Source organism: Echinops telfairi, unplaced genomic scaffold (genome assembly GCF_000313985.2).
Source record: "Echinops telfairi isolate 266 unplaced genomic scaffold, ASM31398v2 ScPeMD7_4;HRSCAF=17, whole genome shotgun sequence".
In the NCBI taxonomy this organism is placed as follows: Eukaryota; Metazoa; Chordata; class Mammalia; order Afrosoricida; family Tenrecidae; genus Echinops; species Echinops telfairi.
Window position 1 is genome coordinate 49,701,799 of NW_022103900.1, and position 15,116 is coordinate 49,716,914.

The 15,116-nt window shown below is 39.1% G+C and overlaps 1 protein-coding gene across 1 annotated transcript in view; it reads right to left on the bottom strand.

Moving 5' to 3' along the window:
* Positions 1-15,116, bottom strand: part of THSD7B (thrombospondin type 1 domain containing 7B) — a 936,033-nt gene that overhangs the window by 325,616 nt on the left and 595,301 nt on the right. Inside the window, exons 12-13 of the mRNA XM_045298904.1 lie at positions 8,636-8,830; positions 1,594-1,857 (exon numbers count right to left, since the gene is read on the bottom strand). Of these exons, the coding sequence (XP_045154839.1) occupies positions 1,594-1,857; positions 8,636-8,830 (459 nt within the window). The remainder of the gene's footprint in view (positions 1-1,593; positions 1,858-8,635; positions 8,831-15,116) is intronic.

The window sequence follows — 15,116 nt, forward strand, 5'->3', positions numbered from 1 at the left end:
GATAGATAGATGATAGATAGACAGATGATAGATAGATGATAGATAGATAGATAGATAGATAGATAGATAGATAGATAGATAGATAGAGATATTTGGTACAAGTATATTTTTTCCATCTTCTTTTGATATTACTGGCATCATTCAATACTTTTCCCATAGAAGCTTTAATAGTGTCTTATGTACTACCTTAAGAATTAGCAAATCTGTCTAGAAAGAAGTACAGACTCAGAAGATGGTGACGCTGCCTCAGTTAATTTGGACAAGCCAGGAAAGCCAGGCCCTGGAGACGGGACTCGGGTTTGAAAAGGTAGAGGGTTAGGGTAGAAGGAGAAGACCCACAGGGAAATGAACCGACACAATGACTGCAACAAGAGGCTCAGCGTACTCAGCTACGCTCAACATTGTGCCATGGCCAAGCAGAGGCAGGGTTGTGAGGATCACAGGACCCGGCAGTATTTCGTGGTATTGTATGTACACAGGAACTAACTGAGGAGGAGCTAACTGGGAAACATCTAACAACAACCTCAAGGTTTAAAAATAGGGCTTTCTCTACAATTAAGGTCTCTCCAACCCCTCCAGTTGATGGTTAGTTTCTTTTCTACTGTTTTACTATATCAATTTAGGTGTGTGTACGTATTGTGCTGTAAAACATTTGAAATTGATATACTGTCACTTATATTAGAAATTCATTAAGGTCTGATGTTTTCTGTGTGTATAAAACCCGAGGGTCACAAAGAACACCATCAAATATGCTTAATTGTTTTGAGTTTTGGCTTTCTAGATGGTGTGGAGCACCTTTCCTCTTTGTCAATATTCAAAAATCCCAATAAACAAATGTTAGAGATATCCTGAGAGTTTCTTGGTGAGCTATCTTTCTAGTCTAGGATCCAAATCATTGCAAGCAATTGTTGATATTTGTGTGTAATCACTCCATATGGCTATATTTTATGAAAGGCAGGGTGTTACAGTGCTATTGGCAAAGGAGAATTAAAACCACTCTTAAAGAGTAAAGTTACAATCCTAGATCTTGGAAAACTTTATGAGTCTATACATGAACATGCTTATCCGTTTCCCTTCTGAGTTAGTTAATTGTGCCAGCCTGGCCAATAATCACATGTGGGGCTAATTGAAAGGCGGAGGGAAAAATGGGTGGTGAGCCTCGCCTTCCTAGGTCTCTTGCTTTGTGATGGTCAGACCAGGGTGCAGCTGCCTTAGCAGTTCCTTGCTTCAGCTTGCAAGATTTACTCCCTACAAGACATCCCTAAGGAGAAGCCACATGGACCTATCCCGATGCAGCCCTGGGTGCTGGAGCAGCTGTGTGGAGACCTCCGCTAGTGCTGAGATGCTTATTCGTTCACTGACTCAGCTTTCCTCCTGCAGTCGGCATTATTGCCTCTGTTTTGTGAGGTGGGGGACTTTGTGGACTGGTGTTGGGTTAATGGGTTAATGTTGGACTTGTGGGCTTGGGCAGCATTTGGTTGGGATGTTTTCATGATGCACATTTTCTTTACATAAAACTCTCTTATACATGAGTTGCTGTGGATTTGTTTCTCCAAAGTACCCAGACTAATACACCTTCCTTCATCTCCTTACCAGAGCTGCCACAACGGGCTAGGTCCACGGGTCTTCCATTTTTATCAGAGCAGGCTATCGCTCGAAATCGCACACCTTCTCCACATTCCTTAGAGTGCCCTTGTACCAGCAATCCTCGATGAGACTCCTTTCTGCCTTCCGGAAGAATGCAGGCTGACCAGTTTCCAAACGGTTGGGGTATAAATACATCACAGGGACATGGCTCCGTTTCAACTAGTGGGTACGTGTCCGCGTCCTGGCATTTCTCCTTCTTCCTGCTTTTCCCTGTTTCAATAAGAGACAGAGATGTATTACTTTTAGGTCTACTGTTTTGCTAAAAATTGCATTTCTGTAACTGCAGGTTCACATAATATTAAATTTCAAGTGAAATGAAGTTGTCTCTTCCTCTATGATTTTAAAAAATTTCTCATTACCACCTTTTTTCTCTCTCTCTCTCTCATCAATTTGTTTGTTTGCTTGTTTGTTTAATTATTTATTTTTGCCATCGAGGTAAACACTTGGCCATTGGAAGCATCTTTCAGTGAAAATGTAATCTTTTGTATACATTCTTCTCAAAATTATGGGTTGTCAATGAAACAAAACAAAAAAGTATTAAATAGCAACCTTTTGGCCAAGTAATTTTTTATTCGAGGGAGATAATGGCAATTCAGTAGTAAAATATTTGTCCTCCCTGCAGGAGACCCAAGTTCAACTCCTGGCCAATGAACTTTATACATAGTCACTATCAGTTTATCATTCCATATGTGTGTTGCTATTATGTTAATAGTTTTAAGAGGAGCTTCCAGACTAAGACAAACTAGAAAAAAGGGCTAGCAATTTACTTCTGAAAAATCACCCAATGAAATTCCCGTGTATCTCAATGATCCACTGAACCCAGGTTTTAGTCCGGAAGTTCACTGAAATGCAATGATTTATTTAACAACAACTTTTATTCAAGAAGCAAATTAACATTAAATATAATGGACAGGGGTAGGAGTGGGATTGGGGTCACAGAGCCACAGTTGACCAAGATCAATTCATTTCAAATATTGCTATAAGGCAGCTGAAATTTTCTGACATCAATATATGGAAATGAATGATCAAATAATGTTATATGATTTAATCAAAGAGAAAGCGATTACTTCCCTTTTCAGAAACCCTTTTAACTTAATTACTCTAGAATAACTGTACCTCACCACACGATTGGTGGAATTTTATATGAGATTCCAATTTTGAGTAATGACAATGCAAGATTATTTTTCACAACTGTGAATATATATTAATTATTTTTAGTGGATCCGAGTTAGCCTGTAACTTGATTCAACTTTACCATATTTTCTCTATTTTACTAAGAATCTTTCTTAGGTATCATAGTTCCACCTTTTTTTAAAAGATCATTTTATTGGGGGCTCTTACAGCTCTTTTTTTCCCCCAGCTCTTATAACAAACCATACATCAATTGTATCAAGCACATTTGCACATATGCTACCATCATTGTTTTCTAAGAATTTACTTTCTGAGTCCTTGGTATTAGCTCCTCCCCCCACCCCATGACCCCTTGATAAATTATTGTTATTTTTATATCTTACACCAACTGCTGTCTCCTGTAAGAAGAGTTTCGTTTTGATGAAGTCCAACTTACGTTTTTTTTAAGGCTGATGGGTGAGTGGGTGTGTCTAGTGCTTCGTCAGCTTATAGAAATGGCGTAATTGGTAATCCATCAGTTCCTGGAGCCTTGTTGTAGGATACTGCCTGCAGTGCAGCTTGGACTTCCTCTCTCTACCCACTGATTCTTGATCTTATGCTACCTCTTGAAACAGTCAAATATCGATCAGTTATTTTGGTACAGTGACGGAATTATTTCCATCTGTTTGGGTGCTTCCTGAATCCTTCAGCCTTCAATAATTTTCCTCTAGACTCTTTCAATAGTGCATGAATATTTTCTTTTGTTCTTTCAGCATAAGCTATACTGAGTGTGCCCTTCCTTCTTGCTGTTCTAAACTCTAGGTCTTTGCATATTTCATTGTAATATTTGACTTTGTCTTCTTGTCTGCCCTTTGACATTTTCTGTTCAGCTCTTAGACTTCATCATTTCTTCCCTTAGCTCAAAACAAAACAAAACAAACAAAAAACCCACAAGCTCACTGCCACCAAGTTGATTTTGACCCTATCAGACAGGGTAGAACTGCCCCTGTGAGTGTCCAAGACTGTAACTCTTGACAGGGGTAGAAAGCCTCCCCTTCCTCCCAAAGAAGCAGGTGGTGCTTCACAATGCAGACCTTTAGGATCCCAGCACAGAGTGTAGCCAGTCGGATTCCTCAGCTATTCTATGCTCCAGAGCGAGTTTCAGAGGCTCTCCCGATCTCCACTTTGGTGGTTCAATTCTTTCCTGTCTTTTTAATGTTTTTTTGTTTGCTTCATGGATGATGTTCTTGATGGCCTCCCACATTTCATCAGATCATCTGTCTTGAATGTTCATTACATCAAATCTGTTATTGAGATATTCTAAAAATTCAGGTGGGATAGACCCAGCTTTGCATTTGAGCTCTGGTGGACTTGTTTTATTTATCTTTTCCCGCTTCTACCTGAATTTGAAGGTGAGCAATGTCCACAGTGGGTCCCTGGCCGGTTTAGCTGCTGGTACTCAACTTCTCCTTTGCTTCTTCCCACAGATGAAGTCAATTTGGTTTCTCTTTATTCCATATGGCGAAGTCCACACGGACAGTCCCCATTTCTGTGGCTGAAAACAGCTATTTGCAAAGAAGAAGTAATTGGTGTTGCAAAGTTCAATCATGTGACCTCCAGTTCATTTCTATCATCATCGATGCTACCTTTTAAACTACTGTCCCTTCCTCCCGGTTTTCAACTTTTGCATTCCAATCACCAATGATTATCAATGCATCTTGATTGCAATGGTGATCAATTTCAGGTTGAAGACATAGGAAAGTTCTTAAATTTCTTCACCATTTGCTTCAATTGTTGGTGCATGAATTTGAATAAGAGTTGTACAGATTGCATTTCCTTGTATGGGACAGATATTATCTTCCCACAGGCAGGCTGGTGCTTCATGATCTATCTTGAAATGTCCTTTTGGATGATGGATTCGATGCTATGGCTCTTTCATCTGTCGTTCCTGGCACAGTGAGCCCTAGTCAATTTTCTGTTGATATTCCTGAGGTTTTCAGTATCTGACAAGGTTTCAATGCTATCCGTAAATTCTGACATATTGAAACTTGTTGTTGCTGTTCTCTAACTCCTAGGGCATACCCAGCTCACTCCCCTGGCTACATCGGTACTACTCTATGTGTTTCTTGGTGGATTCTTAGCCCTCTCATTCATGTCCATCAAGTTAATTCTGACTCACAGGGACCTGATCGTCCTCTCTTATCTCACCGGGCTCCTCGGAGTGTTTGCTACTCTCGCTTCTCTCTGCTGATCCGAAAGCCTCACTGGCACCAAGATTTGCAATTATCATTCATCTATAGAATTTGAATCGCAAATTATTATCTTATTAACGTGCCAATGCTTCTGACCAACAGACTATAAATCCACACCTAAAATATGATCAGAACTCAGTCTGGGAAAGTCCAAACTTGTTTTCATCACAATCTCTCTCTCTTTTTGTGTGTGTTTCTCAATGCCATTTACATGAACAAGTTGATAGGTCACCCTCAGATGACTTCCATCGTGCTGCTTGCATCATAGCTCCCTGGAATTGGTGCCGATGCACAGTGAACTTACAGGACAGGGTAGAACTGCCTCTAGAAGTGTCCAAGACTATAACTTTTAAAAAGTAGAAAGCCTCATTTTTCTACCACAGTGTAGCTGGTGGTTTCAAACTGCTGACCCTTATGCATTGCAGAATATATAATTTCAAATTCCCAAATTTCTCTTGAACCAGTCCGTTTGATTCCATTCCAAGTGGTATTCACCACATTTAAGACCTTCATCCTAGAAGTCTACAGTTTAGATTTCACTACATCTTGAGCTGAGGTCTTTTTGCTCCCATACTTCACCCTCTCTATTCTGTTCTTCACATTGCAGTCAGAAACAACATCCAAAGACATAAATCTCATCACATCGCCTGTAGACATAAAACTCTTTAGTAACTTCTCAAGGTTTAAGAATGAAGCCCAGGCCCTGACCATCCTTAGCATTTGGCTCCTGCTTAAGCTGCACCACTGTGTTTGGTGTGTTACAATCCAGCAGTACTTGGGATCTTCCATTGTCTAGAAATTACACATTTGGTTTCTGGCTTTTGCATGTGCTACTCAAGACATGCTAGATGGTTTTCTCCTCCATTTTTTAAGCTCAGTTAATTTTCACTTGTCCTTCAAATTCCAGGTTAAATCACTGGTATTGAGCTCTAGCAAGCTTTCCTTGGACTGGATCCCCTGCCCTCAGAGAGTCAGAGAAAGATAAGACTATTGAGGAATGGTAAGAGAGCAGCGATACTGCTGGCTTTGAAGATGGGCACATAGGGCCAAAACCAATGAATCAGGTTGATCTCTAGAACTGGAAAGAATTATTTTCCACACACCCAGAAAGAAATACAGCACCGCCAATGCAATGCTTTTGACCAATGAGACAGATGTCAAATTTCTGACCTGGGAGCAGTAAAATAGCAAATTTGTCTGTAGCACGCCACCATTGATGGCAATTTGTTAGAGCAGCAAAGATATACTAATACAGTATCCTATAAAATACCTATTATTGCAGGAACCACATTATATCTTTATTGTCTGTCGTAAAAATCTATAGTTAGGTCCCATTGAATTAAAATTAGGTTAATCTCTTCTCTTGCGGCGTTCCCAAGAACTGGCACCTGAATGTGTTAAACAATGACAAAAATGTGCATTGTATAGTTGAGAAAGGAGATTTTTTAAAGGGCAGGGGGAGAAAAGAGGAAAACAGAGGAGGGAAAAATAACCCCACTTCATTTACAAGGCAACCTAATGTTACTACTAATAGTAATATTCTGTACAAATACGCATTGTCTTCTATTTTTGTGTAAGCCTATGTATTATATGACATCACAGTATGAAGAACTAGGAACATGGTATTTAATGTAGAAATGGTTCTTACAATATGAAAACAATTATCAGTTGTTTTCTCCTTTGATTACATTCTAATAAACATCAACAGCTTGTGCAAATATGTATATATAATAAAAGCAATCCCTAGTAGAACAATTTAAAAAAAATGTTTTTTCCCTGTCAGAGGGAAATTTGTGCTGAACCCTCCAAAAACATAAAACTACAGGTATCACATATGTGTATATAGGTGCATGTAGGTTATTCAATTATTCTAATTGTATATCATTGTTAAGAACCCAGAAATGTTTTTTATAAATTATTTTGTGCACAGTATAAACAACTTATCTAATTAACGATTGTGATAGTCAAGCTTTATTGTGCCAACCTGGCCAATAAACACATGTGTGGTTAATTGAAGGGCGGAGAGATAAATGGCTCTGTGAGCATCGTCTTTCTAGTTCTCAGGTCTCTTGCTTTGTGATGGTCGGAGCAGGGTGCAGCTTCCTTAGCCAGTTCCCTGCTTCAGCTTGCAAGTCTCACTTCCTGCAAGATATCCCTGAGGAGAAGCTGCATGGACCTACCCTGATGCAACCCTGGGTGCTGGAGCAGCCACATGGAGATCACTGCCAGTACTGAGATGCTTACATACGACACATGGACTAATATTGGACTTATGGGCTTGGACTGGACTGGGTTGTGATGTTTAATGTACAATTATCCTTTATAAGAAACTCTCTCTTATAAAACATGAGTATTTATGGATTTTGTTTCTCTAGTCTACCCAGACTAACACACTGATCAATCTAAAAACTGTGTTAGTCAAGGCTGGTTTGTCATACCACAAGTATAACTACACAGTGAATTACAACTTCTTGGTTTAAAAAAAAAGTGGCAGAAGCAAAACATCTATGTGGGCTCATTATCTATTACCGTAGTGTCTGTTTATTGTGAGTGAGTGTGTGTGTGTGTGTGTGTGTGTTAGAGAGAAAAATAATTGCATGGCCCTTGGAGTTTGAGCATGTCCATTTACTGCCATGAATGTTTGAGAGGAGAGAGGAAGGAAAGAGTGACAGAGACAAAACCCTGGGAACCAGGATCATTATCAATGGAGCCACTTATAACAACAATTAGTCATTTGTGCTTAATTTTTCAGAGATGTCAACAAGAATTTTATTATCTCAATGATTATTCTGGCATTTTTTCTCTGCTTCTCCATTTTCCCAATTAAGTTTTCTTGCACATACAAATGCACACTCTCTTAAGAGAACTTCCAGGAAATTTCAACAGACTATCATAAAATATATCATTGCATCAATTACTTGTGCATTTGGTGCAAACAAATGTTCTAAGACCTTAGTTTCCTTAATCTCCATCATTTTTGCAAATCCTAACAAAGCTGCCAATACATTAGCATAAAAGAAAAATCTCTATATGTAACTTTTGCCACACATTACTAAAATTGTAAAATTTCTTATAAGATAATGACAAAAAACAATAGGATAAATTAGGTCCATCTTTTATGTTCTTTCCGAAGCAGTGATAACATGGCAAACCACCATAAAATTCGCCATTGTTTACTCAAAAGAAGAGGAGCAAATTTGCTTTTATGACTATAAGGACATTATGTAGAGGTGAGGCTTTACAGCTATAAAATTATTCATATCTTTCATTCCTTTCACAAAAGATGTTGCTGTTTATCACTGAGTCAGTTCTAAATCACAACAACCCTATTTGACAGAGTAGAACTGCCCCGTAGGGTTTCCTGGGCTATAATTTTTACGGGAGCATACGGACACATCTTATCTCCCCAGGAGCACTCTGTGCTTAAAACTGCTGACCCTTCAGGTAACAGTCACACACCTAACCAAGTGCTTACCCAACGCTCCTTAAAATATATACATACCAGAGGGAAGAGGAAAGCAAGCTTAACACAAACCCCTGTCCTTCTGGAGCTTATATTCTGCTTTGGAGTTGCAGAGGAACACAGCTGATCACTCCCGACGGGTGCAGTAGAAAGCACCCCATACCTGTGAGCTGCCGCCTCCTACTGCGGGTTGTGTCACAGGTCCCTGAGCAGGGCGTGAACTTGGACCAGGGCGAGAAGGTGCAGTCATCTCGACATGGGACCTGGCACTCTTGCACAAGAGGCGGCATGCCACTCTTCTGCTTCAGGCATTCTGTCATGTCTGCCAACTGGTTGTCATCAGAAGCACAAGAGATAGCTAAAAAGAGCACAGATTCTTTTGTTATTATTTTGATTAAATTGTTCAGCCACCAGTTCTTTGACAAAATATTAGAATGCTTTAATGTTTCGAAATCTGGTTATTGCTGTGACTGCACAAGATGTTCAACTCAGCTAACTTTATTTCTTTCTGTAAATTAAATTTTTACTGTTGCCATTGGAGGTATTTGAGGCTTTAAATTTGTTTTCTTTTATTATTAATTCAAACCCTGCATTGACAGCAAGCAAAATCACTCCCAGCACGTTATGATATGGCCTGCTTGTGAGCATCAGACCTCTAGAGAGATCAGACTAGGAAAAAGAATCTGCAAGAGGGAGTGAGCCGAGGACACAAACGTTCACACATCATAGAGGCTATCCCCAGATTTGATTTGTGTTTGTGCTTACCTGTTTTAATGACACGTACAGAGATGGTTCCCTTTTCATTCATATTTAAATAGTTTGAACTTAGAAGTTTTTAATCAGTTTTAAAAAACAACCACAGGCATAATCTAGTCATATAATTCCAGTAACAAATATCCTATCAGGTGCACATTACTCGTTCAACTCTCTATCACATATTTTTTCAACTAGCTTGTCCCCTAGTCATATTATAAAATAATCAACAGCTTCCTGGTAATGTAGTTAAGAAATTTTTATTTTTTGAGATTTTGGACTAACTCCATTTATTTTATTCATTCATTTATTCATTTGTGATATTTTTGAGAAGCCTTTATTCACTCTGATTAGTTATGGGCTCCCTGGTGATGTACCTCTATAATTTATATATTCTCTACACCAATATTTCCAAACCTTATCACTACTGACATTTTATATTGGATACGTGTATGTGGTATATATGTTTGTCTTCTGTTTTGTGGATATTTAGAAGAATTTCAGCCCCACGTATTAGATGCCAGTTGTTGCCATGCCCAGATTATGACAACCCAAACCATCTCCCTACATGAATAAATGTTCCCGAGGGAGAACTCCTTTTCTTGACTTATTCCTAAATCAGGGATGTTTGTGAGAATTCGAATGATTACCTTGGATCTATTACACCAGTATCTCTGGAGGAGAAATCCAAGTCTGGGAATCTTTAAGTATCCCACATGATTTGGATCCACTCTCCATCCATATTTGCTTGGTACTTTTGGGCAAGGTAAGCATTAATGAATACTTGCTGAGTTTATCACTTTAAAGAATCCACAGCTAGAACCCATGATTAATCACAGCTCTTCAAAAGTACTTAATCACATGGAATAACAAGAAAACAGCTTAGAATCAATGACGTTAACAACTCTTTAAACAAATATGTCTATAATAGGTTAAAAGTACATAGGGCTTCTTAAAATATAAAGACAAAAACAAGCTGTTATCAAGTGGATGCTGACTCATAGCTATCCTCTAAGAACTGCCCCTGTGAGCTTCCAAGACTTGAATGCTTTACTAAAGTAGAAAGCTCTATCTTACTCCAGAGGAGAGGCTCGTGGTTTTCGAATAACTGACTTTTCAGATTGAGGCCAAATGCATAACCACTACAGCAACAAGTTTCCTGTGTTAGTCTGGGTACTTTAGAGAAACAAATCCACAGGAACTCCGGTAAAGAGAGAGTTTTATGTAAAGGTTAAGTGCACATCAAGAAAACATCCCAACCCAAGCCCGCAAGTCCAACATTAACCCATATGTCCAACACCAATGCACAAAGTCCTCCTCCATCTCACAAAACACACACTATGATGCCGACTGCAGGAGGAAAGCTGAATCAGTGAATGTGTAAGCATCTTAGTGCTGGCAGGGGTCTCCCCATGGCTGCTCCAGCACCCAGGCCTGTATCAGGGTAGGTTCATGTGGCTTCTCCTCGGGGATGTCTTCCAGGAAGTGAACCTTACCAGCTAAAGCAGGGAACTGGTGAAGGCAGCTGCACCCTGGTCTGACCATCAGAAAGCAAGGGGCCAGAGAACTAGAAAGGCGAGGCTCACCGAGTCATTTATCCCTCCACCCTTCAATTAACTCCACATGTGTTTATCGGCCAGGTTGGCAGATTAAACTAACTCAGTTCCTTAAGACAAGGACATCTTTTAATTTAAATCTATTTCTTTATTCTGAGCATAATATATAACACATCTATCTAAACATCATATTTATCTTCTTTATAACTGATTGAAGCCAACCTCATCCAATGTTTTAGGATGAGGAATTAGCTACAATGACAATAGATTGACACATAATAGCTCCTAGTTGGTACATATGCTTCCTGGAAGGTGGGACCATTCATTGATCTTGATTTTTCTAAAAAAATAAATAAATAAATCCACATTCTGGGGCAAAATCCATCACACAACAAGCCAACACCACCTACACAAACTCATTGAAAATGAATGCAGCAATACATATTATACTAAATAGGGTATGAGCATATGGAATTTGAATTTTATGACTAAATAATGAATTGGAGGATTTTCATCTCGCCAATATTTTTTTCCAAGATAAAAATGTTCTGAATAACATAGAAGAGGACTTTTTAAATTATCTCTTAAAGCATTATTATTTGAAATTTAAACTAATAGAACAAAAATGAGCATTTTTCATGCTAAGACATTATTTAGAACGTTTTTATTAATTTTTTATTATTACTTTTGAATACGTTTATAAATAGAACATAATGATGAAACACAGCTTTAATGATCTTCTGATGTTGTACAAAGTACCTAATTAGAACCCCTAGGTTTGTTGGTGCAGTATCACATCAACACGTAATGCCACAAACGGAGATAGAGTCAGAAGAAAACTTGGCATGAGGACCTCATTGCTGACGTCAGATAGATCTTGACTGACAGTAGAGAACAGCAGAAAGAGCCTTCTATTTCAGTGACTGTGCAAAAACATTTGAAGACATGAATGGATGATTAGAAATTAAGGACAGCATTACAAAGAATGGGACCTCTAGAACATTTAATTTTCTTCATTTAATTTTCTTGGCCTATATATAGGCCAAGAGGCAGTCCTTTGAATAGGACAGGAAGATACAGAGTGGTTAAACTCAGAAAGAAAGATACATCAGGGTTGTATCCTTTCACCTCAATCAGTCTGAGCGCTGAGCAAAGAATCCTAGAAGCTAGAGTCTCTGAAGAAGAATGTGGCACCAGCACTGGAGAAGAAATCATCAACAACCTTACTGGCTGAAGGTGAAGAAGATGTGAAACAGAAGATCAAAGACTACAGCCTTCAGTGGGGCTGACACCTCAGTATAAAGAAAAGAAAAATACATGAACCGAGTCTTGCTATTTCCAGATGCCTCATGGGCATCTTCACCTTGTGTAGGTGAAGAATATTAAACAGAACTACAGACTACCATATGAATGAACTTAACTGTGTTTGAAGAAGTATAGTCAGAATGCTCCTCAAGGAGTATAAAGGCTACTCCCACCCCACCAAAAAACAACAACAACAAAGTTAAAATGCTCCTCTGGGCAGTGCTTTAGTAGCAGTACACATTTTCCCCACTAGGTGAGCCTCCAGCAACTCACTCTGAGTTGGTGCACCCAGTGGCATCACCTGAGAAGGTTCTCTCTGGTCACTGAATTCTTTCACGAAAGCAGTTGTGTTTGAACCCCATTTTTATGATGGCTGATTTAAGAGAATGGGTGCGGCTGTGAGATTTTGGTTCCTGCTCAGGAAAAATGCCACTGAAACTGCTGTGATATTGAACACAGCACATAGGGACAGTGCTAAGGGACAAAATCAAGTATATGAGTGGTTTTCTCATTTTAGAAAAAGGTGAAATGTCTATTGATGACAAACCTTGTTCTAGATGTCTGTCAACTTCATGAATGGATGAAAATGCTGACTCATAATGTATTTGGAGTTCCACCAGGTCAGACTGTTATTCAAGCTTTCTATTTAGAGGTTCTGAAAACTGCATAATAGTGTGTGACAACAAAGGCCTGGTTTGTGGCAGACCAGGGGCTGGTTTTGCCACCACAACAATGCACCTACTCATGCAGTCATCTCAGTGTGCCATATTTTGGCAAAAATCAGCATGCCTCTCTTGCCCCACACACCTTACTCACCTGACCTGGCTCTGTGAGACTTCTTTTTGTTTCTGTGAATGAAGAAGAAGTTTCCATGAATGAAGAGGGACATGAAAGAACAGTGATTTCACGACGCAGAAGGGGTGTAGAAGAAAGCGAGGGCAGTTCTGTCAGCCATCCAACCAAAATAATTTGAAAAATATTTCCATGAATGGAATGGCAGATTTGACAAATGTATTAAGTGTAATGGAGAGTACTTTGAAGGTTGTTTTGTTAAAAAAAAATGCCTAGCATTAATGAGAATATTTCATTTGTGGGAGTATCGCCTTGTATATGTACTCTGAACGTGCTATCAGGGGCTGGTCCCTGGAGAAGGACATCATGCTTGCAAACGTAGAGGCCAGGGGGAAAGTGGAAGAAGCCCAATCATATGGATGACAAAGTAGCTGCAACAAAGGGCTCGCAAAGCGGTTATGAAGATAGCATCGAACCAGGTAGGGTCTTATTCTGAATTGTGGGAGTCTAGTTTGCATAGCCGATGGATGACAGTGGAAGCCCAAGATAAATTTGTAAGATCTACACAGAAATAATCCTCCAGTGATGCCCCTCTCTTCATAATGGAGAGATGGGAATAAAGTAGTTACCACATAGAATGCAGTGGAGAGATGGTTATAGGCGATCAAAATGATAAACCTGAATGATGAAGACCTTCTTAGTTGATCCCCCCTCTGATACGCATTGGGCCTCATCTGGTTTTCAATGTTTTCTGTGGTTTTTCTTCTTCTCATATTGGGGTTTATCTCTGATGCAGTTTGTCCTTGGGAATTGCCCTCTGAATTTTTGTTTTATATTTTTCTGTTTTTCTGATACATGAAACCCTGGATTGATTAACTTGTAGAGAACCTATAGAACCTAGAATAAGAGTTCTGGTGGGTACAGTGGGGTGGGGATGGGGGTAAAGGAGAATTAATATCACGGAGTTCAAGAAGGAAAAGAATATTTTGAAACTGATTGTGGTAGCAAGTGGACAATCCTGCTTGATGTGATTTACCTATAGAATGGTATGAAATCTGTAAGTGTTCCCAGTGAAATGATTTTGAAAAAAAGAAAGAAAGAAAGTGCCCCTTTACACTATGGCACGTAAACAACAACTTGATACAAAAGCCTAGGTGCACATTTGAGCTTTCTGGGGAAAAAGTAGAAATTAATAAAGACTTGCTTCAGTATAATGGGAGTCAAAGACATTGCAGTCATACAGCACATGAATGTAAGTTCCAGTGTAAAACACCTGGAAATTATATAAATTGTAACAAGTTACTTAAATTTTTTAAGTTTTAATTTCCATGTGTTCAAAATGAGTAGAGTCAGAACACTTGTATCAAAGAGTCATGAGGATTCTTCAATGTCTGGCACAGACTAAGTGTTCAATACATGCTATTAATTATCTTATCTTACGCTTGCCTTTAATTTTAAAAGACAAAGAAAACAAAACCCTACCGCCATACAGTTGATTCCAACTCACAGTGACCCTATATTGAGTTTCTAAGACTAAATCTTTACAGGTTAAAGGTAACTTCATCTTTTCCCTAAGAGTGGATAGTGGGGTTGAACCACTGCCTGATGTCTAATCTATAGCACCATCAGAGCACATTATTATCATCGGCAGCTGTTTCTGAATACAACTAGGCTGATAGTGCCCCTGGGGTTCAGAGTGCTCCACACTCTCTCAATCCAGGCCATTCAAGGTCCCCGATCAGTCTCAGAATCCAAAGAATAAAGGTGAGAAGAAAATCTCGGTGAAATTGTCACCAATTCTGACACTGCATTCATAATTACCATTAACCACCAGATGGATAGGCATGCCTTAAATAAATCAACTGCATTAACAGATTCATAACTCCTAGTATGGAGAGTATCACAGAGTAACACATACACTAGAGGTCTCTGAGGGTCACAGATAACACAGAAAGATGCAGCAGGCAGCTTGCTGATATTTACATCAGGCTAAGGACCACCGTTCTGTGTGAACACTCAAGATTTTTAATTGGTCAGTGGCAACTCTTGCACTAACTATATTTCTTTTCAAATGTGAAAAAGAAATCACAGCAAACGAAGCCATTACAGGGAATTGCTCTGTAAGATGATTGCTATTTAATTGAACTCAGTCTGGGCCCCTTAGATCATATCATTTGCAGACTATTGTCAAGAGAAAAATATTTCTCTTTAAGTTCTCTCTCTCTCTCTCTCTCTCTC